Source organism: Poecilia latipinna, unplaced genomic scaffold (assembly GCF_001443285.1).
Source record: "Poecilia latipinna isolate Pla-1442-1.1 unplaced genomic scaffold, P_latipinna-1.0 Scaffold3118, whole genome shotgun sequence".
NCBI lineage: Eukaryota > Metazoa > Chordata > Actinopteri > Cyprinodontiformes > Poeciliidae > Poecilia > Poecilia latipinna.
Window position 1 is genome coordinate 1 of NW_015115734.1, and position 22,943 is coordinate 22,943.

Sequence of the window (22,943 nt, forward strand, 5' to 3'; positions counted from 1 at the left end):
CTCAGCAAAATTTGTTATCGTGACAGGCCTAACCAGATGTGTTTTTTCTGCAGCAATGAAGATGTTTAAATTATAACTACTTCATTTTATCTGGAATTAACTTGCACAAGTTTCACTTTTGGAAACAAACGATAACAAATACTTAGCTTTTATCATATAATAATTGTTTATAGTAGTTATAGCTCCTCAGGAAATTGAAAAGATTTAAACATTACTGTCATACATAGCCTCTATAGATTTCTTGCATGACTGCTACTGGAGATGAACAAGGACTCTATGAAGATACTCTGGTGATCAGAGTTACAGCAATATTTAATTTCCCTTTAGGATAAATAAAGTACTGTTGAATTGAATAAATAATTATATGTATTTTTTATTCTTTAAGATGATAAAGATAACGATGTAGAACCCAAAGTGAGATTCAGTTACGTAACAGCAAGAGGATTAAAAACACTATTTTTTATTTTAATACAGAATCATAACTCTTATTTTTAAAATCATTGTTCAAACCGAGAATTACTTTATTTTGACAGATCGGAAGTTGTGTTGTAGCGGTTGGCTGAGCTTCTGCTAAAAGCTAAGCGTCTATTTATCATCAGTTTTGCCTCACAATAAAACCAGAGACACACGAACGACTGGTACCGACTGAAGCTCGAGTTTAAATGTACATATGGTCATAAACTGTGACTAAAAGCCTGGTTAATGTTCCCGTCACTGTCTGTTAGCATGCTACCCGCTAGCATCGGTGCTCCGAAGCTTTTTAAACGGCTGCAGGCGGAGCTGAAGGCGGTTCCGGTCGACAGAGAAACCTGAATAGTTACGGACACTTAAGGTTTAAGGTTTAAAAAGTACAAATGAAATATTTAAACTATAATAGTAGAAAAACCCACCCCACTGCCTGACGCCATCTTGTTTACTCGGTTACCGGAAATGGCTGGAACAGACTTTTAAATTTGTGATTAGCAGCGCCCCCTGCAGGAGGCAGGCAGGTAGTGATGGCAAACGACGCAGATTTTAACAGAGGAAAATATAAACAGGAAAAATGCTGTCCTACAGGTGAGCGGAAGTGAGTAAATTGGTTGTTAAATTATTACAGTTTCAGAAGAGAAGCGCCAGAGACGGAAGGTAACCCAGGTATGGTCAGGTGAGCTTTGGGCCCCGCCCCCTTTCCAGCGCCGCAGGTGCGCCTCATTATAAGGCTGAGAATCAGAATGATGGCGTGTCTGTCTGAAGAGAAGAGCAGAAATGTCAACCAGCGGAGTGGAACCCGCAGCCCAGAGTCCGCTGCTGTCCTCCAGGTACGAACCAGAACCAGAACCAGAACCTAAACCTCAGGTAGAGTTCTTAGAACAAGTTTCTAACTTGGAGGAAAACTGCCTCCTCTGTAGTTTACATTGAGCTCTATCTTTCTGACCTGTTGTCTGTTAAACTGATTACACTCCAAATGTTAAAGTTTTGAGCTTTGAACCTATTTTGGGTTTATTTCTTAACTCATTTGGACTGGCTGGTTCAGATTCTTGCTGTGTTTGGTCCCAAGTTTCACCTCCCAGGCTTAGTGGTGTGAATTCAGAGGATATCATCCAGAATCAGTCAAATAAAACTGATTTCCATCGGAGTCATCACCAAGAAGCTCTCTGGTTTTGGTAAATTTAAATGTAAAGCGTTTTTTTTTCTTCCCTCTTCTGGGTAATAAAATGTTGAGTTTTCAGATGATTAAATCAATAAAATGGATAGTTAATTCAGTCATGAGGAAGTCTGCTGACCCAGATACTCACTTTCTCCACAATTAAGCGACAAAAGGTCACAGCTAAAGAAGCTGTCTGTTCAGAGTTCTGTATCAAAACATAATGGAAAGTTGAGTGGAAGGATAAATTGTGGTAGTAATAAAACTAAAGTTGACCTTGAGAGGATTGTGAAGCAAAGTTAACTTTTCTTCTTATTCTGGAGGAAGAGTGGAGAGAAACAGATTGCTTCCTGTTGGTGAAGTTCTGGGTCACCATGACATGATCTGGTTCTGGTCCACTGGGTCTTCTGGAGTTCAGTCAATGGAGTTGGGGAGCTTAGAGCTCCTCCTGGTTCCATTTTCCAGCTGGACTTGGTACCAACCCACAGTACCTGCTTTAATCACCACGGTAATGCCAACAAACTTGGCCTTATCTTTAACCTCATGGAGAATCTATGGAGTCGAGGGGAACAAGAGACACCAGAACCAATAATGAAGACGAGCTGAGGTTCTATCAGAGCAATCGGAACCTCATCAGAACCTCCTCCACACCACATGGATGCAGGAACTCATGGAGAGTGGAAGAGGACTAATGGATTAAAATAATTTTATTGGTCAGATGTAAAACTCAGACTTTGAAATTATTTTTTTAATGAATTTGAGATTTTTAACTTAAAAATGCATAAATAAATGCTTTCACTGTTTTCTAACTTGAATTCAGATCTTTAGGTGAAAATGTAAAAAGCTTCGAGATTAAATAAACTTTTCTAGTTTACCAAACAAAGTCTAAATATTAGACTTTTTTTGGGGGGGAAACTTACTGACCTGGGTCTGCCAGCTTCTCTTCCAGCCCCTGGTCGTGTGTTTGTGCCAATTCTTGGTCAGCGGCCATGTGGAGCGGCGTTCCCGACCTGATGCCGGCCGCCCCAGCAAGCTCCTCCCCCGAACCGTGGCTTCTCCCCGGCTGCAGCTCCGTCTACAACACCCTGGTCAGGTAGGTGGCTCAAATGGTCACTGGTTCCTACCGGAAGGTCAGGTCAGTGCTGCCCCCTACAGGAAGGGATGGATAATTAAACTGCAGCAGGTCTTATTTGGTTTTGATCAAGACTGCAGTTCAGATTCTTTCCCTCCAGGTGGCAACACAGCTGGGTTTTTATGGAAACAAATTTCTGCCATGAAAGAAAAAATAAAAGCCCACCTGGAAGTCATTATTATTATACTGGAGCAAGACTTCGCAGAGAAACGGTCACTTTTACTGGAAGTTGGAAGTTTTTTTTTTTTCTCTCTCTTCTGGAAGATGACATTTCCAGATTACTTATTTATTTTCTTTTGAGTGATCTTCTGAAATGTCTGCATTGTGCTGGATATTTGCTCCATAACGTTTTTCCTTCTGGTTTTCCAGCAACGCATCTCCGATCCCATCTCCCCTGGCTGCCAGCGGACTTCGAGGACGAGAGCGAACCGGAAGCAAGCCTCGCAGGTTCTTATCTCCACCGACCCGACCAAACCGCTTCTCTGCAGGAACCGCAGGACTTCATTGTTTTCTTCCTGGGATCCAGACTCTTAAAGCTGTCTGGATCATTTCATTCAGGACTTTAGGCTCCTACTGCTTCTGGAAGGAAAACGTGCAGATCAGGACAAACCTTCAGTCTGAAAGATTAAGTGTTTTTAATGCGTGGAGTCTAAATCAGGGGTATCCAAAGTGTGGCTCAGGGGTCATTTGTAGACAAAACTATGACCCAAAAAATGTAAATCTACTAGATGAATTATTCATCTTTTAATAACCAAACCTTCTACTTTCCCTTTTATTGTTCAAAAATGGCAAAACGCCCTCATTTTTAAGGCTGGAAATTTGTGAAAATGTTTTCTGTTTTGGGTTTCTCGAGTTGTGGATTCTTAAGGTTTTCCTCGGCAGGCCGTCCATCCTGGAGCGCTGCATCCTCAAGGTGTCCACCAGCAGTGTGGCGGTGGGGACAGAAGACGTAGACGGGAAAAGGTCAGCATGATGGTGACCCGGATTGGTCGGGTTTGTTTGAACCTCGGCTGATTTGCGCAGCATGTTTTGGTCTGCTTTATGGCGGGTTTGGTCACCATGGTGACGGCTTGGCCTCTGTTTCCTGCAGGCCGCTGTTTCCCCGCTGCTACCCCCGCCTGCCAGACCCGGCCAACACCGAGACGAACGCAGCTGTCCTGAAGCGGCGCCAGAAGCAGATCCAGTACGGGAAGAACACCAGTGGCTACCAGAACTACCTGCAGCAGGTCCCCAAGTGAGAAACCATCTCTGAAGTTGGGATGTTCAGACACAAACTATTAATTACTGCTTTTTAATGAACCCACAGTCGATGCTACAAAATATGTAAAAAAATAAAAAAAACTTTTAGAATGATTTTATTCACCATTTAATTAAATTCATTTAGCATAAATGTTAACCTCATACCATTTGAATTTTAGATAACTTTGGCAGAAAATTATATTATATTTTTCAACATGGTCCCATCTTTTGATTACAGGAAAGTTATTTTTATTCATCTCATTAATTAAAAATTAAGTTCCCATGATTTTCTGCAGCAGAGGTCCTTTATCTTGTCAGCAAAGTTTCCATTTCTAGCTATGCTAGCTTGAGGAGCAACACAACTTGATGAATTTACTGACAGCCAAGTAAATTACATTTGAATAATTATTTAAACTTGTATTTATTTTTAAAAGATGATTGAAAAACAAAAAATCAAGATAAATGCAAGATTTAAACATTTCTGGGATTCAAATTTTTTTCATTTAATTTTTGCATGTTTTTTCCTCATCTTCTTTCAGTCTCCTCCACAGCACCCCCTGTTGGCTCCTGTTTAAAAAAAAAAAAAAACCCACTGCTGTAGGACACCACTGTCGCCAGCATCACTGAACTGCACACAGTAGCTGCAATTAAACATATTTTCAAATTTGATATGAAATGATACACTCATGGCATGAATAGTCAAGAAAATACTTAAATTAAATCACAATAAGGACAGTTTAAGGTGTTTTTAAGCAGTATTTGAAATTTATCTTGACGATGATAAATTTTCACGATAAAGGCCCACCTGTATGCTGAAGGCTTAGGCTCTGCCCCCTGATCGGCTGATCTCCTCCACAGACACCTGCGGGACCCGAAGCTCCACCCAGCCACGCCCAACAAGTACCGGAAGTACAGCCGGCGCTCCTGGGACATGCAGGTGCGTCTGTGGAGGCGTGCGCTGCATCTGTGGGACCCTCCGGCCAGCGACGCCCCGGACACGCCTGACCCGGTGGAGCAGCTGTAGGTGGCGCCCTCTGCTGGACGCTCTCGGCAGCAGAAAGCGCAGCGTCTCATCCTCCTCTGGTGTTTGCAGGCAGAGCCAGCTGGCCAAGATGACGTCGGAACTGTGCAAGGATGGAGGAGACGAGCAGAGAGAGAAGGAGACTCCTGCAGCCTCTGATGCCTCCTCGGTGTCTCCTCCGTCTGTGGACGTTCCTGGAGCCTGGACCGTTCCACTGTCCCCAGTAAGGACTTGCCTCTGTACTCGCCGATTATTGCAGGAGGAAGTGTTTTCTTCCTCTAAACAATGATGGTCTGATGTAAACATCTAGCTACATCAGATGTTTACATCTGATGCAGGTCAGTGGGTGATCAGTCATGTATGGCGGTATTTATATATCCTTCTATTGTCCACCCAGCAGGGGGCCATCTACTGATCTCATTAATAATTGGCGGCCCAGTAACTAAGCAAGTGGCTAACATGCCTAGCCTGGTCATCCACTAGATTGTCTACTTCCTCTGTTTGTCAGCATTGGATTGGCTAGCAGCTTCACTTAGGCTGGTCTCGTGCAACTTGAACTTTCTGCTTAAACGTTAAGAAAAATCATTGGCATACAGAATTTGTAGTGCCATATGAAGTATCCACTGCTGGTTGTGCAGTAGTCTTGACTTCGGTTTGAAAACCACGTCATACATTCAAATGGTTTGCTTCATTAACTGAAACTAAAGTAAATCTAGACAAACCAGTTTATAGGTTAATGTTTAGATTCTGACAGACTGAAGATACCCCAAAGTCTCTATCTGGGCTCATGGTTCATGGACTCTGGCTTGGGTTAACTCCTCCTCACACAGCCCCTGATTTACCAGCTGCAGGGTAATTGCACGTGCTCGCCGATTTAAGCAGGTCTGGAACCGAGCCGGCCCCTGATCACTGAAGTGCTTCATGTTGAGCCTGGTTCTCAACATGGAGACATGCATGGTTCTCCTCGGGGCTGGTTCATAACGGAAATCTGCAGGGTGATAAAACTGGTTTTATTCAGTCGATCAGTTTGTGCTGCAGGTAGAATTAATGTCAGCTGAACGCGATTCCGAGTTAGAACTCTGAGTGACTGACCTGTTTTCCTTCATCCGGCAGCTGGAGTCAAGCCACCGGCTTTTTCGCTCTCCTCCTGGCCTCAGCTACTCCAGCAGGAGTCAGCTAACCCCTGATGACGACATGAACGACTGGCTCCGCCTCCTGATGGAAACTGACCACACCCCAGGTGAGGCCACATTCATCCCTCATAACACCTTCCAATCTCTAACTGAACCTGGGTCATGAAAGCATGATTAAAAAAAAAAAAAAACATGAATTTGAGTTTTATTCCTGATAGATTTAGTTCTAAGGTTGTTTTCCCTCCTGATGGTCCAGTTGACTCAGTTCTATTGGGTCCAAATCTTAATCTGTTCCATCTCCATCTGCTGTAGTTCTTTCTCTCTGCTGAGTCAAACCAACCAAACTCTTTGAGCAACCTGTTCTCCTCCTCCCCTATGGTGGCGCTGCACCAAGAACCACTGAAGGAAACGACACAAAAACCTCTGAAGACGACAGAGTGTTACTTCCTCTTTCACCAAATGGAAACTAAATTGGAGTGCTTTTTAGCGGTTGGAGGATTTATGTCTTTGGTTAAATACCACATGTAATTTCTCTTGCTAGGCTAGCACATTAGCTTTAGTTGTATTTACCCAGAATGCCCTGCACTGCAGTCCACTTCCTGCTTTTGGAGCGGTCTCCGGTCTGCTTGGCATTCACATATGCATTCAAACCAAATCCAGACCGAGGTTTGTAGAACCAGAAGTCCATTAGTGTTCACACCTCGCTAACTGAACCATACTTTATAGGCAAACGAACTGAACAAGGCTGGTGATAATGTAGCCTAAAAGTGATGTATGGACATGAAACGAAGGTCAAGGTGGGTCCAAAAGGGACTTTTTGTCTTCTCCTTACCTTAGAAGTCCTAGAACCTGCAGTTACTCTTGTTGAACACTTGGGGGCAGCAGACATGTCAAATCGTGCACTGACGCACTTTAGTTTCTGAATGAATGGAAACTTTAATCTAGAATCATTTTTAATCATCTGACTTCTTCTGGAAGCAGATTAAAATCTAAATCTGAAGCTTTTGGTATTAATTTTTGTTCCTGCAGGTCTGAACCAGACCAGAACCTTTGTCCAGATCTACAATTTAACTCTTATTCCTCGGGTCTGTCTCCTCAGATTTCGGCTCCGATGACCAGCAGGTTCCTGTGTTTTCCGATCAGCTCTTCTGGAATCCGTATTGACGACCCGATCCTAGCCCAGTTGGACCTGATGTTGAATGAACTGGACCTGACCTGTTTTCTGCTGATTCTGAACTCTTCCAAATGTTTTGGGGTTTTGGAGCCAGAAACTCACTCGTCTTTTAAAGATCACCACAAACCTACGTCACCGCTGGTGGCGCACGACCTGCCCAGTGACGCACGACCCAGCCCGTCCCGGTCCGGTCCCCGCCCCTGGCGGTTGGATGCCTTACTGTTAGCACTAGTTTTAGTTTAACTGCATTAGAATGAGCACAGTCACCTGCGTCACGCCGGGTTCCTGCACTGAGGGAACGTCACGAGTTTGTCCCGTTCGTCACTCGGTTCTTCACCTGCATCTTCCGCTCCTCCTCCTCATGTTTCTTTTAAAAAATGAAGCTCCTGATCAGTGGAGTCGAAGCGCTTCCACTTTGGTGTTCTGAGATTTCTTTTACTTCCATGTGCTGCTTTATGAGTAAAGTGAAATGTGATTAATAAAGATGTAAATAAAGAGTCAAAACTTAAAGCCTGACCTGATCTCTGCTTCAAACCGGGACTACTGGGAGAAGATGTTCTGGTCCTGCTACCAGTGCTGAACCAGCTCTGGTTCTGGAAGAGAAAAGGATGGCCCAGATGTTCCTGAATCGTTCAGCTCTACAACTGCAGTTCCAGTGGATGCAGAATTAGTTCTTTATGCAGATGTTCTATTGTGGTTGGTCTTTAACATTTCTTTTTCAACATACACAACATTGTTTTCTTTTGGTCAGAAATGGATCATTTAGATTTTTTTTCTCCAAGTCAGAAGATCTGAGCTAGATTTTTAAAGGCCTCATTGGAGCAGTCACCCAGGGCCTCATGTTTTGGGGGTGGCCCAAAAGATTTGGCATGTTATGATTTTTACAAACTTCAATACTCAGAGCAGCTCACACAAAGTGCTTTAATGTTAAATTTCTATAAATGTATACAATACTGAAATATTTGAACTTGACTATTTCAGTGTTGAACATGGAGCCATTTCAGGTGGGACATTTTGCTGTTGTGTTGGCCTACCTATTAATGTACTGTAATTTGATTTTTATTTTAATGAAGTCCAGCGCTGCAGCATAGGATCCCTGATCCACCTGCTTAGGAGCATTTTCAACCTTTTTTCATGTGTTATGAGTTTTTCCTGGCTCGGTTTTGACCTGTAATGTGTATTTTGGAAGTCCTGAATGTGGAGGTGTGTGTCTGCAGAGACGGATTGAGGTGTTCAGATACGGACAGGTGAGGGTGGAGGTGCTCAGCTGCAGGACTGTGATTTCTGTAGGCTTGTCCTTTAACCACAGCCTCCAGGAAGAGACAGCGGATCAGAGCTGCTGCTGTAAACAAGCTGCTGTTGGCCTGGGAACTACAGCTCCCATCATCCCCTGCGCTGCGGGCTTGTTTTGCTCCAGCTGGATTATTTTTTATTTCTGCAGGATTTCTGGCCAGATATTCAGCTGTTTGCGATCTGCAGAGGCTGGAGGAGTAAAATAAGAGAAGAGGAGCAGGTGCTGATGATGAAGCATGAAGCATCGCTCCTCCTCCTCCTCCTCCTTCTCCTCTTCATCCTCCTCCTGGCACCGTAAATGTTATTTATGAATGCCCGCCGCTCACGGGCGTGTGCGCGCAGGATTTCCATTATTATGCTGGATAATTAGGAGACATCGCGCTGAGATCAGAACTGAGCTGCGGGTCGGTACCGGAGCCGAGCGACATCATCCGTGCTTTGATTCATTTCGGTGGGTTCGGTGCCGCTGCTCCTCGGTAATACTGGGTCAATACACCGTGCACCGGAACCGCCTCACTTCGACACCAGACCAAGTAAGCTGCCGCTGGGACCCGGGAGGAGGGGGGACCACTGCATGTTCGGTTCTATCGTGGATCGGGTCGGTCTGCGGCGTGCTTCCCTCCCGTGTCCCCGCTAAGGGGCTCCGCGGACCGGCCTGTGTGTGCCAGCAGCGCCGCTGTGACCATCCAGGCTGGCGGGGAGGCAGCAGGCCTGTAGCCGAGCATCAACTGAGGATCTCCGTTTGTTTATTCAGGCTGTGCCGCTAACAGCGCCGTTAGCTGACGCTAGCTGGGCTCTGGTTGCTGCTGTTACCCCCGGTTAGCCCCCCGATGCATCCCATTACCCCCAACACCTCATTAGTCTTCCCATTCGGCCTCCTATTTACCCCCATTATTACCCAGTAGCCCCCAGTTAGCCCTAGTTTTACTGTTACCCCCTCTACCACCCCGCCATACACCCATTACCCCACCACCCATTTGTCCCTATAATTCCCAATAAGCCCCCTTAGTGTTACCCCTTCTGTTGGCCACCCTGTCACCCTGTACCCAATTAGCCATTGTCACCCCCAATTTACTCCTGTTAATGTTACCCCCTCTGTTAGCCACTCCATTAGCCTTTATCACTGCTTTCTTAGCTATTTAGTTAGCCCCTGTTACCCTGAAATACCCCATTTGGCCCTTGTACCCCTCTTTTATCCCCGTTAGCCCTGTCAGTTGTACTGTCTCTCCTTGTTAATCCTCCTTTTGTCCAGTTACCCCCACTTTTAACCACTCAGTTAGTCCCTGTTACTCTGGTTAACAGAGGGCTATTACCCCTCTGTTAACCATTCCATCAGTCTTTATTACCCCTCTGGCAGCTATATAGTTTGCCCTGTTTCCATAAAATACCCCATTTTACCCTCCTACCCCTCTTTTACCCACCCCATTAGCCTATTAGTGGCATTGTCTGTTAGCCACTTGCCAATCTTCCTTCTGGCCAATTAAGTCACCCCTTCAGCCACTCTGTTAGCCCCCTTTTAAAATGACCTCTTTTATTTCCCCTTTGATGTCCCTTTTTTGTGTTACCCCTTCAATGGGGTGCCCCGTTAGCGCCCCCTGCTGCATCTGCCTCTAGCGCCACAGTTGGATCCAGATATAGGGACACTTGAGGGGAACCGATGGATTCGGCTCTATGGGAACCGTTACATCTGATTCTAGTGTAGCTAGCTGTTGCATCATGGTCTAGTTGTAGCGTGGTCTTGTTGGGTCTGCTGTTAATTTGCATTGTGTTGTTTATAAACTATTTGTAACATTCTTTATCATTCTTTGTTTTGTTGGCTGAGCAAAAGTGTTGATGGATTCAGCTTCTAGTTTGATTCTTCAATGCTAACTTGAACTTGTGTTTCTCCCCAGGTGTGTTCCCGGGGCAACAGGTGAATGATGATGTCCTTGTGATAGTGGGCAGGGCTGCATGGGCCTGAGGGGGTAAGGAGGTGGAGTCTCTGCCTTAAGCTCCTCCCCTCTCCTTCCTGCCACGGACCAAACAGACAGGAAAAAACACGGCCAGAGCTCTCCCTTCCCTCTTCCTCCTCCCCCTCTCTCCTCCCTGTTCTTTCCCCCTCCTGACCCCACCTCTTCCCCGCCGCCCTCCCCCGTCTGTCCCCTCGGCCCCTGCCACCATGCTGTGGTCTCGCTGCTGGTGGAGAGCCTGAGGAAACAGACTCTGGCAGGCGACCCTGCTCAGCCGGGGGACTACTACCTGGTGAGGCACTCAGCCAGAGAAACCCAGGTGAACATTCAGATCCAAGAGTTTCGCTGACACCAAAGCTTTTTCTTTCAGTCCCTGCTGGACCCGAAAACCCTCCCAGAGTGCTGGCCCCCAGATGGCTTGATGCCTGGTGAGTGTTTGGCCGAGGTGGCAGCCTGCTGTTCAGGCAGGAGGCTTAAGAAGTACTAGATTATTTTAGCAATCGAGTATCTATAGACTATTCTGGCAATTAATCGAGTAACAACTGGATAAAAAACACATAATATAAGTTGTTTTTTATTTTTAAGCAGCAATTTATCACAATATGATGTGGTATTGTGATAACAATAAAAGTGACATTAAGAACGTTTTATTACACCTGTTTCAGCTAACCTTAAGATTGTAACTGTCACAGCAATTACAGCCCCACAAACATGAACATTGCTCTTTAAAAACATTCCCATCTGTAATACGAGAACTGTGATTTATATCACAGTAACTGCATTTTCAAATTTATTGATATTTGTTGATGTTTTTATTGTGAAGAAAATAGTAAAACTAACAAACCCGACAATAATGACAGTTTTGTAAGGTTTTAAACATAATTAATTACAATGTAACGTAAGAACCATAAATAAAAATTCTTATAAGAAATTTAAGAAATGTCCACCACTAGTTATGAGCACAGTGGGAAACCTTAAACTGATACAGAGTAAGTTACTCAGCAGGTTGTTGCTAGGCAACCAAAGAGTGTGTTTCTAGGCAACCAGTAAGTGAGTTGCTAGGCAACCAGTAAGTGAGTTGCTAAGCAACCAAATAATGAGTGAGTTATTTGAAGCCACCCAGCTAGCTTAGCTGGCTGTGAGAGTTTGAGCAGCTAATTTCTACATTTCCCAGAATACCGTGCGGTTCCTCATTGGAGTTCAGTGAATATTCCATTTGTTGAATATTCTGTCAAATGTCTTATCTGTAGATACTGGTCACGTATCTATTGCGATATATATTGTTATTGATTAACAGTCCAGCCCTACAGCCAATCAGAACGCCGGACCAGGTGTCACTTCTGTGGAGAGAAAAATAACAGAGAAAACGGAGTTAGTAGTTGAAATGCCAGCAAACTGGAGAGTAGTAGGAGAAAAAAATCAGAGTGAGGAGACAGAGGAAGGTAGGTACGGCAGAAAACTGTCATGGTTGCTTTAAATGTTTCTGCTTATTTAGGTTATTATTATTAGTTCAGTTTGTAGCATGAATAAAACCTAAAATGAAATTCATCTCAGTAGAATCACTTCCTGTTTGTGTTTCCCCAGAGAGCAGCTACTGGCAGCTCTGCCCTCCCTCTAAGACCAGCCTGCAGGGGGGGTTGCTGAGCTCTAGTTTTCCCCCCGGCCCTGTACCGTTGGTGCCCCCCGATGCCCACCTTCAGGAGGCCGGCGACCCGCTGGAGGGGGGCCCCTCTGATCCCCAGCGACCCTTGGCACCCAGCACCTCGGCGTCAGAGCTGTCCCTGTCTGGGGCAGCGGCGGCGCTCCCCCCGGGGCCTGGACCGCCCCCTCCACCACCCCCGCCCCCCAAGCGCCACTGCCGCTCGCTGTCGGTGCCGGAGGACCTATCGCGCTGCCGCTACACCTGGAGGCCCAGCGCTTCTCGCGTCTGGACTCCCGTCAGCCGCCAGCAGTGCCACGGCGGCGTGGGCGGAGGCGTGGCGGGCGGGGGCGTGGCAGTGGCGGCAGGGGGTGTGGGCATGGCAGGGGGCGGAACCTGCCCGCTGCGCGCCCCCAGCTCCTCTCTGACGTCATCGCTGCACTCCTCTTCCAGCCCCACCTTCTTCAGCCTGGCACTGTCGCCGGACTCCCCATTGCCATGGAGCTTCCCCTGGGACCCCAGTGAGGCGGCGGCAGGAGGTGGAGCCTGCTGTTGCTTTTTCCCCTCCCCCTCCTCCTGCTCATCATCACCCTCCCCCCTGCACCCGCCTCCGCCCCCCCAGCGGCGCTTCTCCCTCTCGCCGGTGCTCATCAGAGACTCGGCCACCTCCACCTTCCTTCCTCCACCTCCGGTCCCCAGCCAGGCGGCACCACCCCCGCCTGGCTACGCCGCCGCCGGAGCCGCCGTTGGGGGGCCGGTACCCCCCTCGCCCTCTTCCGCCTGCAGCACGCCATCTTCTCTCCGCCGCAGCCTCCCGCCTCAGCTGCCACGCTGCCACTCGCAGCCCTGCGACCTACTGCTGCTGAAGCCGGGCTTGAAGCGGCGCCGCGACCCCGACCGACCCTGCGCCCGGCCCGTCCTTGACTTCACCAAGATGACACAGGTAGCCGATTGGTTGGTGTGTTTGCTATTTTATTTTGCTAATAATACAAATTTATTCTTATGACTATTCTCATGTTATTACAACTTTATGCTGGTATTTTATTCTCATGTTATTACGACTTTTATCATGTTATTATCACAACTTTATTCTCGCTACGCCTTCTCGTATTATTACGACTTTATTCTCATCATGACCTTCTTCTTGTATTATTATGACTTTAATGCAGTGCTTAGCTCCTTGCTTATATCTTTCCTTAGAGTCTTTAATGTGTTTAGTGCCATGTTTATCTCTGTGTTTAGCTTCCTTTTTCTCACCGTGTTTAGCCCCTCCTCCTGCTTCCTTTCGTCCCTGCAGACGCGCAGCATCGACCCGCAGTGCCTGGAGCGCGGCGGTAGATTAGCCTGTGGCGGCGACGTCTGTATGGGCATGGAGGCCTTCATGGGCGACTTTCGGGGCTCCTGCTCGCCCGCCGAGTGCCTGGGCCGCACCAGCATCGGGCCGCTGAGTGAGAGTGACGAGGAGTGCCGTGAGGATGATGAGGACGAAGAGGAGGAGGCAGAGGAGCGCGAGGCGGCACAGCAGACCGTATTTGAGAGGGATTGTACAGAACTGGACCTGAACTTGATAGAAGAAAACTGACTTGTTGTAAATGAAGGCTGTTCTCTGTTTCTGTTTTCTAACTGAGTTTTATTTTGAAATGACCTGACCCCAGCCCTTCTTCCTGTCCCACCATCTTCTCAACACTCGGCAAGTCCTCGCCACCAATCAGCAGAGCTCTCAGGAACAACATCTTCTCCCATTGGACGAGCTGATTACTGGCAACAGTGATGATGTGGCGGCCGACAGACCTGGATAGACTGGTCCGTTCCAGTTGGGTTGGACCAGTACCAGCTGCGGTCCAGGTAACTTCCAACACGTCTGACGAGGCGAACGCGGCGCTGCAGCGGCCGACCTAGACGGTCCTGAACCGCTACAGAAACATAATCCAGAATAATCTTCACACCAAAGATGAAATGAAACAAATACTCTCATAGATATAAAAAAATCAAATGAGTTCTGATCTGAAACAGAGATTAAAAAGTTAATTTTGCATCTAGTGACAATCAAGAGTCTAAAAAATAATTTCATCACGAGGGCCTTTAAATGCTGAAAAACCTGCAGATTTCTGAATTTAAATTCCTCCAAAAACAAATGATTTTCCATTGCTGCAGTCATGTGACCCGGTCTTGGTGATGCGTTCAGGGTCGCTGCGGCGGTGCCTGTCAGTCGTCGCTGAGGGCAAAAAGCCACTGATGCTGTTGTTCAGCCGAGTGTTCGCACATTCCTGCTGTACACAACTGTCACTGAAAACACTACAAGTGTGTGTGTGTGTGTGTGTGTGTGTGTGTGTGTGTGTGTGTGTGTGTGTGTGTGTGTGTGTGTGTGTGTGTGTGAGTGAGTGAGTGAGTGAGTGAGTGAGTGAGTGAGTGAGTGAGTGAGTGAGTGAGTGAGTGAGTGAGAGAGTGAGAGACAGACAGACAGACAGACAGACAGACAGACAGACAGACATCACACCCTGCTGGTCATGTGACCTGTGCTTAGATTGAATCCACTGGATTTCTCCTGACAGTTTGTGTTTTAATTTAAATCGTTCAGTCATCTAGGTTTGGATTAAACCATAAAAAACTGCTCTAGTTATTTTCTGTTCAGTGAAGCAGAAACTTTAACTCATCTCCAGTTTTAGGATCTGTAATCTTGCCACAAAAACAACAAATTATTTAAGAAATAATGGAAATAATATATAAATACAAACTGAGAATTAACTTTGGATTCAAAAAAGGAACTTGAAAAAAAAACTTCAGATAGCAGTAAAATGCAAATTACAGCCATGAATCTGATAAATTTGGCATAAAAAAGGTGAATCTGGGATTTAAATGAAATTGGTTTTAATCTCCAGAGGAAAAATTAATCCAGAGGAACAAACTCCCTCAAATTTTCAGTGAAAGACTTAAGCAGGTTTATTACTGGAGTCTTACTGGTTTGGTGGAATAATCTTGATTTAAAACGATAAATTTTTACTTTGTGTAAAAATGACAAGGATGTTTTTGTTTTAACTGGTAAATCTTAAATGTAATGTCAGCCACTGCCAATAGGGGGCAATCCAAATATTTAATATTATTGTTCTAACTTTATTTGTCTGAGTTGGATCCAAATATACGCTGAAAATGGCAGAAGAAACACATTTTTTTCAGTCGGTTTCAGAGTCTGAGTCACACAAATGAACGATCCGGGCTGAACTGTGTTTAGTTAATCTGACAGAACCACTTAATCTGGATTCAATCTGAGCACTGAGAAGTCACATAAACTGTTAAACATTTTAGTTTCACTGGTCGTTTGAGCTAATTGTTTCACATCCTGCCAGGTTTATGATATTGTGTTCACCTGTTAGAGTTGGATAATCCAGCCCAGTCGCTGTTTAGCAGCTTTTCTGTTAGCTTTGATGCATAAACAGGACACAGTGATTTTATTTCCCTTTTTTGGGTTTTGATCAACTCAGAAAAAAAAAAAAATCCAACGATAAAGATGATTTTTGATATAAGAAAGAACAGAATATGATGTATTTCAGCATCTGAGATTGGGAAACGCCCTTAAATGCATCAAAACAAGATTTTATACCGTTTTCACGCTGAAGCTGTTTAGAGGCTGGTTGGTGGATTATCGGCATTCTGCTGTGGCTACTTTACTGTTAAACTTTTATAAATAATTTAAACCTTACATCGTCTGTGTGCTATGAAGCATCTCTGCCCTCCAAAGCAGTTATAAACTGGGCTGAAACACAGAATATAGTCCGGTCACGTCATGACAACAATCTGGAAAAAGAAAATAAAAATTAGCTAACCCCCTAACGCTACTTTGCAAACCGTTATCTGTTTTTTATCAGAGGGAAAATTTAATCCTGTGTGTTTGGGAATAAATCAACATTTAATTGTATATTTATCCGTTTTATAGTTTAAATTACAACAATTTATTCTTAAATTATCACACACCTTGTCGATTTTATTTTTTTCTACAGTTAAAAGCAGGCCTTTGTGTTAGACTAGTTGACTCGGTGGTCATTTAATTGCATAAGGAAAATTTTTTTGGCGTGCAGTTGCTGCTGTCTGCCTTTGTGGGGCAGTGTTGCTACCTGAATGTCTGAGGTGTGTGTGTGTGTGTGTGAGTGAGGTGGTTAAATTCTGCCTGCTGTGGGCTCCTAATTTAAAACGCTTAAAGGAACAGTTCAATGTTTTTAGGAACAGTTTAGCCTCATGTTTGTGCCTAAGCTTTGAATCCTGGAGTGGAGGCGTGATCAGCGGAGCTAAAAGGGTCTTCCATGAGTTTTCATGCAGCATCCATATCATTTAATCCCAACTATAACTTGAAGCATGAAATCATCTCTACTCCACCTCTACAGCTGATTGCAGCCTTTCAGGTTCATCTTAGCTGAGGTCGTAAACACGTCTGGAAGCTAACGACTGTCTGCTGCCTTTATAAAAACTTTCATTTACATCTTTATGACTTTTTTTATTTGCCATACATGGACAATGATGTGACCATAGAGTATTAGCACAGACACTGGCCTGTTTGCTAAATAATATTAGCAAAACTGATAAGTATATTACCATCCTTTAATGCGAAACGTGATCAGCTAGTGGTTTTTTGGGCATCAGGAGGATGGAAATGCGTTACTTTGAGGCTGTCTATCTACCGTGGCTAGATTAGCAGATTAACATTGGCACAAATCTAAATGAGATTATTTATCAAAATGTTGAACTACTCCTTTAAGATTTAAAATTAAACCTGTATTTTGCTGTGAAATAAAGAATTGTAAATGTTAAGGCAGCGGTGAAATATAAACAAGGTTTAACTGAACTTATGAAGTAATTACAAAGTGAGCAGAGTGTCCTCATGTAACATTTATTTACTGTGTCTCAGATACTTTCCCTCAAACGCTGAAGTAAAACCTGAACACATAAATTAAACAAAATGTGTCAGAAGGCGGTCTCATAGTCATTGGGAGTCATGGACGGTCCCTGGAAGACGGGTCTGGACATGGCGTCCCCGTGAAACACAGAGTCCTCGATCGAAACAGAAACACCAAACATCCCTGTAAGTCAAGCCGTTTTCAAACTTCAGAGACATTTTTCTAACTGCTTATGGTTAGCCTCCCTATGTTTTTGCACCAAGAGATCCACTCCTCAGCGATTTAATTTCTGAAGGAGAATATTTTTGTTCCAACTGTTAGCAGGGGCTGAATGGTCAGCCATCACTGCACTCAGTCAGTTATATAAAGTCCTGTTTTTTCCTATTTATAAAACAATGCAGTAACGTTTAGTTGGTAAAAAGTTTTCTATCAAAGGAAACTCTGCAGATTGTATTGAGTAATTCCTCCTGCTGAACAAGCATGTGGTGACGGTGGGAAGGAAAACCCTGTTTAGGAATGCAGTTATTTCTGTACTTCCTGGAGTGCGCGACACAACGCAACATCCCAACAAAACCCGATAACTTAGAAAATCCTGATTAGACAGGGAGGAAGACACTTTATGACAGGAATTCATCATTAGAAGATCTAATGTCTTCATTTCTCATATTAGCTGCATTCACCCTCCTGTCTTCATCCACCCGGTCTGTTTCTTTTAAATATCATGCATAGCATCCAGCATAAGCCTTAACTGAGCGTATTCTGTTATCCTGTAACCACAACATTTAAAACCAACAGAACAAAAGGAAAATGTGTACTGTAGCCGTTAATTTTTTAGTCCTTCTGTTGATCATTTTCTGCTGTTTTTTCTTAATATTTCTAATCTGATGTCTGAACGCAGTAAAGGTGTCGACATGAAGACATCGAGTTGGAAAACCGTGTTTCCATAAGGATGAGGAGTAGTCATGTATAGTTAGTGAAGAGTCTCAGACATCTCCTGTCTTTTAGAAATGTTTTTTATTGTACGTGATTTACCAGAAAAGACAAATGTCAACATGACAATTTGAAAAGCAGTTTGTGAATAAATTAAGTTTACTGAGAATTATTTTACAAGGAAAGTGGAAAAAATGGTGTCCTGTGTTTTATTTCCCTCTCCCATTTTGCTGATATGCTGGGTTTGGGTTTTTCCATCTGGGTTCTGTTCATCACGGTCCAATGTCTCCACTCTGTTCTCATCGGTCAGAGTGGACATCGTCCCAGAAGTCTTTGCAGTTTTGATATGCTCAGTCCTGCTGCCATCTTGTTTCTAGAGAGAAGAGGCTTTCTTCTTCAACTCTTTCAAGCAGCCATACAAGTTGATTGTCTTGACCTTTAACCTTTATCCTACTAACAGGCCTGTGGAGATGAGCTCATATCTCTGAGCTTCCTGGAAATGACCATTGACCCTTCCCAGGTTGATGAACAGCAACGGTTGCTGCTCTGGCCCTAGTTTGTGTCAGAAGCTCAACAAATTTTTGATGTGAAATATTAAAACATGACAGTGAAGTTATTTATAAACAAAAACAAAGATCCTGCATGAAGAACTTCTTTAGTTCACTAAATTAAAAATAAAAACGATAATATTATCAAATTGACCAGAGGTCGGAAGAACGAAGGCTTAAACAGCTCATAGACCTGCTATCAATAGATGCTTCACTGACTGTTGGTTTTCAGATTATAGACAAAAATATCTAAAAGTATGAAGATGAATAGATTTACAATTAAATTTAGAATGCATTTTTAATTTTACTTAGTGTTTAGTTAATATAATATTTGACATTTTTATAATGGCTGTTTATTTTTTACAAAAGCAACAACTTTAAAGCTGTTAACAATCAAAGTGTAATGAGAGAAACTTCCTGGTTCCTCCGGTAGATAGGTTATCTGTTGAGATGCGTCATCTGTTCAGTTTTTCTCGGCTGGGCTGCTCTCTGCGGGGGGGCTGCTGTTCTCTGAGGTGATGGCCGGGGCAGAGGTGACGTTGATGGGGACGATCCGTTCCTTCCCGTCGCTTGGCGGTTTCTCCCTGGGCGCCTGGATCTGCAGCCGCCCCCCCACCAGCGAGCAGCTGACGGTCTCCGGGTCGACGCCCTCCGGCAGGTCAAACTCTTGCCTGAACTCCTGACACCTGTAGGAATACGAGCCCTTCCCGTCGTCCTGCTTCTTCTCCGTTCTGCCACTCACCCGCAGCTTCCTGCCGACCTGTTTGACGGACAGCTCCTGTGGGGCAAACTCGGCCGTGTCCAGACTCAGTGCGAAGGTGTCACCATCCTTCCCCAGCTCCTGGAAGGCGATGGGTCTCAAAGCCCCCGCAGAGCAGGAAGTCTGGTCGATCTCCTCGAAGATCTTCTGGTGCAGCCGTTCCATGTACTCCATGCTCTGCCTCATCTCCTGCATGTGGCGGATCATCTCCTGCTCCATTTGGTAGAAGAGCGGCCGGGTCTCGGGCCACAGGCTGCGGATGGGCCAGTGCAGCTCCAGAAAGGGCCTCATGGCAGCCGGAGTCGCCTGGAAGATGCTGGGACACAACATGCTGTCGGTCTGTTGGAGGCTGAGAGGATCTCTGATCTGCTGCTGCTTTGTCTGAGAGATGTCTGTCCCTAGTTGCATTTATACCCCAGCAGCCCCAACACGCTTCAGCAGGAAGGTTCCAGATGCATTCCTCACTGTGTGTGAGTGTGTGTGTGAGTGTGACTGTGAGTGTGAGTGTGTTCAGCTGCTTAATACAGACTATGACCGAGCCCTGCAGCAGAAATAGAACAAATCTGAGACCGTCGGCATGTGGCACATGTTTGCAGAGATTTCTTTATGAGGTTCATCACTCACAGAGGAACACACCATTACCCAAACGCCATTCTGACTCATAACTCCTAAATCAGCTTGGGACTCTTAACTAGAACCAGAGAAAATGTCCTGAAGAACTCCAAACCGGAGGACGACCCTCATAATCAGGGCTACACAAATGTAAAACACTCAGTGTCCTGTTTCCACTCACTTCTGAGGAGAACAGCAAGTCTGTTGGCCAACTTTTTGATTTAGAAAGGAATGTTTGAAACCTTGTCATCAGACATTTGAATGTCTTTCTCTCTAAAGATGTTTGATTTTTTCCCATCAGCTCAAGTGAATGACATGGCAGGTCTGGTTGCATTTGGTCGCCTTATATCGCTTTTACTTAGTTAAGTTCTCTGTAAAAAACGTAATATGATGTTGCACAGTCGACTGCACAAAGAGACAAGAATGCAAACCGAACTTGTCAGTTTATTCTAAACCTTTGATGAGGAAAGAAGATGGCGATAGTAGCCACAAGTTATAAAGACTGGCAGCTCTCGATGTATTCACAGATTTTCAGATGAAATGTTTTACAGGGTAAGAAGATTAATATTCATACACTTCATAAGTAAGTAAGAGACAATCAAATATAGTGTTGTGAAAAAGGTATGCAACTAATCATTAGAAGCCACGTAGCCTTCATTAGAAGGCTTTTAAGTGTGCTCTGGCGTAAGGGGACATAGTGATATAAATCATTTGGCCTGAACTCAGAAAAAGCCAGTGATTTGATCAAATCATCATCCGAGGGAGAAGGTATGGGTCAGATCTAAGTCAACCAGCACCGCTATGATCACCAACTAGGTGTGCTAGTTCCACAGGCAATTTAGTTTTATTTGACCAAGTAGAATACCATAGCTATACTGGCAAAAACAACTTGGGAAAACCATTGGAGTAGCTCAGTTCAATGGCGCCTCTACATGGTTAGGTGACGTAGTTGCAAAGTGACAACAGCAGCCCCCTTTTTTGAGTTGCTTAGCATCTGAGAATTTAAATCTGGTACTGTTCACTCTCTCTACTGTTTGGCTTGTTTTTTCCCCCTTTTCTATTTAGCTGATGATTGTTTGACTTACACCACATGACCACCTGATTCACCTCATTTCTGTAGTTTGTTTTGTTGACAAGGTCCACCACGGTTTATCTGAAAATGTGATAGAGTTTTCTGCTGCACTGGTGCCACTGGAAATAAAGCAGCACCACAGCCTGATCCTACCACCATGCTTGACAGCTGGTATAGGTAGTTTGAGAGGCTTTCAAACATTCTTGTTATTGTGATCAAAGAGCAAAATCTGTTGGTCTGAGAATCAAACCTTTCTCCAGAAGATATGTGATTTGTCCAGGTGACCTGTAACTTAGAGCAATAATTATTCAATAATTAATAATTGTACAGCACACTAAAATTTGCGTTCATAAGCTGAAATGTATCATACTTGGTTTCTAATAAGTACAAAACTTTTATTTACTTTTATGGAATTATTAATCTGAATATCTGTAATGTATTAATTTATATCAATAATGTCCAGACAGGTAATCTCTGCAGTGTTAAACAACCTCCCGCTTTAACCACTGAGTTTATTTCCTGCCATCATTTCTATTTTCACCAGCAGCCTGAGATCTCCCGCCTTTAGCGTCACTGGCCAATGGCATTAGTTCCGGGTCTACCATTAGCCAATCAGGTGATTGCTGTGAGTGGAAAGTGAATGACGGTAAGTTGTTGCTAATTCAGGTCTGGAAGCTTCGTAAGGTCTTTAAACGGGACCTGGTGATGCAGCTGCGGTCAGATATTTCTCAGGCGACGTGACTAGACTTTCTTCAGGAAGCAGTAGAAGAAAGAATGGTGTCAGCCACCCAAGAGCACTAGTACAGGACCAGAACAAACTATCTCTCCCTTCTCTGGTGAAATTGGCAACATGGTCTGGGGGATTAGCTCAGATGGTAGAGCGCTGTTGCAAACGAGAGGCAGCGGGATCGATGCCTGCATCCTCCAAGCTTTTCGATTTTATTTTGTTTTGTTTTAAAGTGCAAGACTAACTCAAAATCCACAGTAAAACTCTGCTTTTTCACTTCATTGGGTTCAACGCTGAATGTATAAACCTGAGGAGTTGATCTGGTTATGGAAACCTCTTGTCCAATTTCTGAGAGCTCTTGATCGCAAAGAATTTAGCTTTTCCTGTAAGATTATAGCAAAGGCATTATCTTTTCTAATATTACAAGAATAATTACTCCTTAATTCAATTCACAATCAATAAACCGTTTTTTCCCAAATTAAATGCGACCAAAGAGACATTTATGTTAGAAAAGCAGATGATTTTTCAGGAAGAGCAGCTAAATCACAGGTTATTTTCAGTAAGACCACCAGAGGGCGCTACCCATTCACATACATCAGTCCTGGAAACTGAAACTGAGTTCACATTCGTCAGACTTAGCTTGTTTCCGCTTTGAGTTACCGTGACAACTAGAAAAGACAAAGTCGTATTTAAGACGCAAATGAAGCAACACATTGAATATTGTTGTCTTCCAAATATAATGGACCTTTACGTTTTCATGGATTTCCAAGCGATCCTGAATCCTGATCCAGTTAAAATATTCATTTGTAACAGTTAAAGCTAACGCCGCACAGCAAAGTCTGCAGCCTTCACTTTACTCCGGATCAGTTTCTTCAGGGTAAAACTACCGGGGGGAGACGGATGGTAAATAAAGAAAACGTTCCTCAGTTATTTCCATGGAACCACTTGTGTATTCAGTCTGAAAGAGCGAGTGTATGGGAACGACCAGCAGACCACAGCCAGGCAGCTGAATATCCGCCTGTACGCACTGCTGTAACACCGTCCTATTTGAGCTTTTCGCAAGAAGCATACAAAAGTAATAAAACGAAATAACACGGAGACCTAAAGAAACACGCCCATATTTTTTCTAAAAGCAACAACTTTGAACCAGAACAGTCAGGTGAACCAGATCTCTGACACCAGAGCTGCCCTACTTTTAAGCTAT

The 22,943-nt window shown here is 44.4% G+C and overlaps 3 protein-coding genes across 4 annotated transcripts; 2 read left to right on the top strand and 1 right to left on the bottom strand.

Annotated features, from left to right (window-relative positions):
- The first annotated feature begins 1,191 nt into the window (after positions 1-1,191).
- On the top strand, positions 1,192-7,832 carry LOC106940185 (oocyte-specific histone RNA stem-loop-binding protein 2-like). Its single transcript, XM_015022850.1, has 9 exons — positions 1,192-1,298; positions 2,562-2,717; positions 3,126-3,203; positions 3,639-3,719; positions 3,847-3,990; positions 4,854-5,015; positions 5,089-5,239; positions 6,130-6,256; positions 7,249-7,832. Exons 1-9 carry the CDS (start codon positions 1,246-1,248, stop codon positions 7,311-7,313), a joined length of 1,017 nt encoding a protein of 338 aa, XP_014878336.1. The 5' UTR covers positions 1,192-1,245; the 3' UTR covers positions 7,314-7,832.
- Positions 7,833-8,661: 829 nt separating this feature from the next.
- fam53c (family with sequence similarity 53 member C) lies at positions 8,662-14,243 on the top strand. 2 transcript variants are annotated; one of them, XM_015022852.1, is made up of 5 exons: positions 8,662-9,149; positions 10,509-10,857; positions 10,936-10,993; positions 12,150-13,147; positions 13,502-14,242. In XM_015022852.1, exons 3-5 carry the CDS (start codon positions 10,987-10,989, stop codon positions 13,784-13,786), a joined length of 1,290 nt encoding a protein of 429 aa, XP_014878338.1. In that variant the 5' UTR covers positions 8,662-9,149; positions 10,509-10,857; positions 10,936-10,986; the 3' UTR covers positions 13,787-14,242. The 2 variants fall into 2 exon arrangements, with proteins under 2 accessions (XP_014878338.1, XP_014878339.1); XM_015022853.1 differs by lacking the exon at positions 8,662-9,149 and having other exon boundaries at positions 10,587-10,857; positions 13,502-14,243.
- A 3,103-nt stretch (positions 14,244-17,346) lies between these two features.
- Positions 17,347-19,751, bottom strand: LOC106940188 (heat shock protein beta-11-like). Its single transcript, XM_015022854.1, has one exon. The coding sequence runs from the start codon at positions 19,734-19,736 to the stop codon at positions 19,032-19,034; it is 705 nt and encodes a 234-aa protein (XP_014878340.1). The 5' UTR covers positions 19,737-19,751; the 3' UTR covers positions 17,347-19,031.
- Positions 19,752-22,943: the final 3,192 nt, after the last annotated feature.

Excerpts from the sequence above, each read along its gene's own strand:
- LOC106940185 (XM_015022850.1), top strand. The coding sequence starts at position 1,246 with ATGTCAACCAGCGGAGTGGAACCCGCAGCCCAGAGTCCGCTGCTGTCC. Across the intron at positions 3,204-3,638 it reads ACCGGAAGCAAGCCTCGCAG|GCCGTCCATCCTGGAGCGCT; the intron begins GTTCTTATCTCC and ends TTTCCTCGGCAG. Across the intron at positions 5,240-6,129 it reads GGACCGTTCCACTGTCCCCA|CTGGAGTCAAGCCACCGGCT; the intron begins GTAAGGACTTGC and ends TTCATCCGGCAG.
- fam53c (XM_015022852.1), top strand. Across the intron at positions 13,148-13,501 it reads ACTTCACCAAGATGACACAG|ACGCGCAGCATCGACCCGCA; the intron begins GTAGCCGATTGG and ends TCGTCCCTGCAG.
- LOC106940188 (XM_015022854.1), bottom strand. The coding sequence starts at position 19,736 with ATGCAACTAGGGACAGACATCTCTCAGACAAAGCAGCAGCAGATCAGA.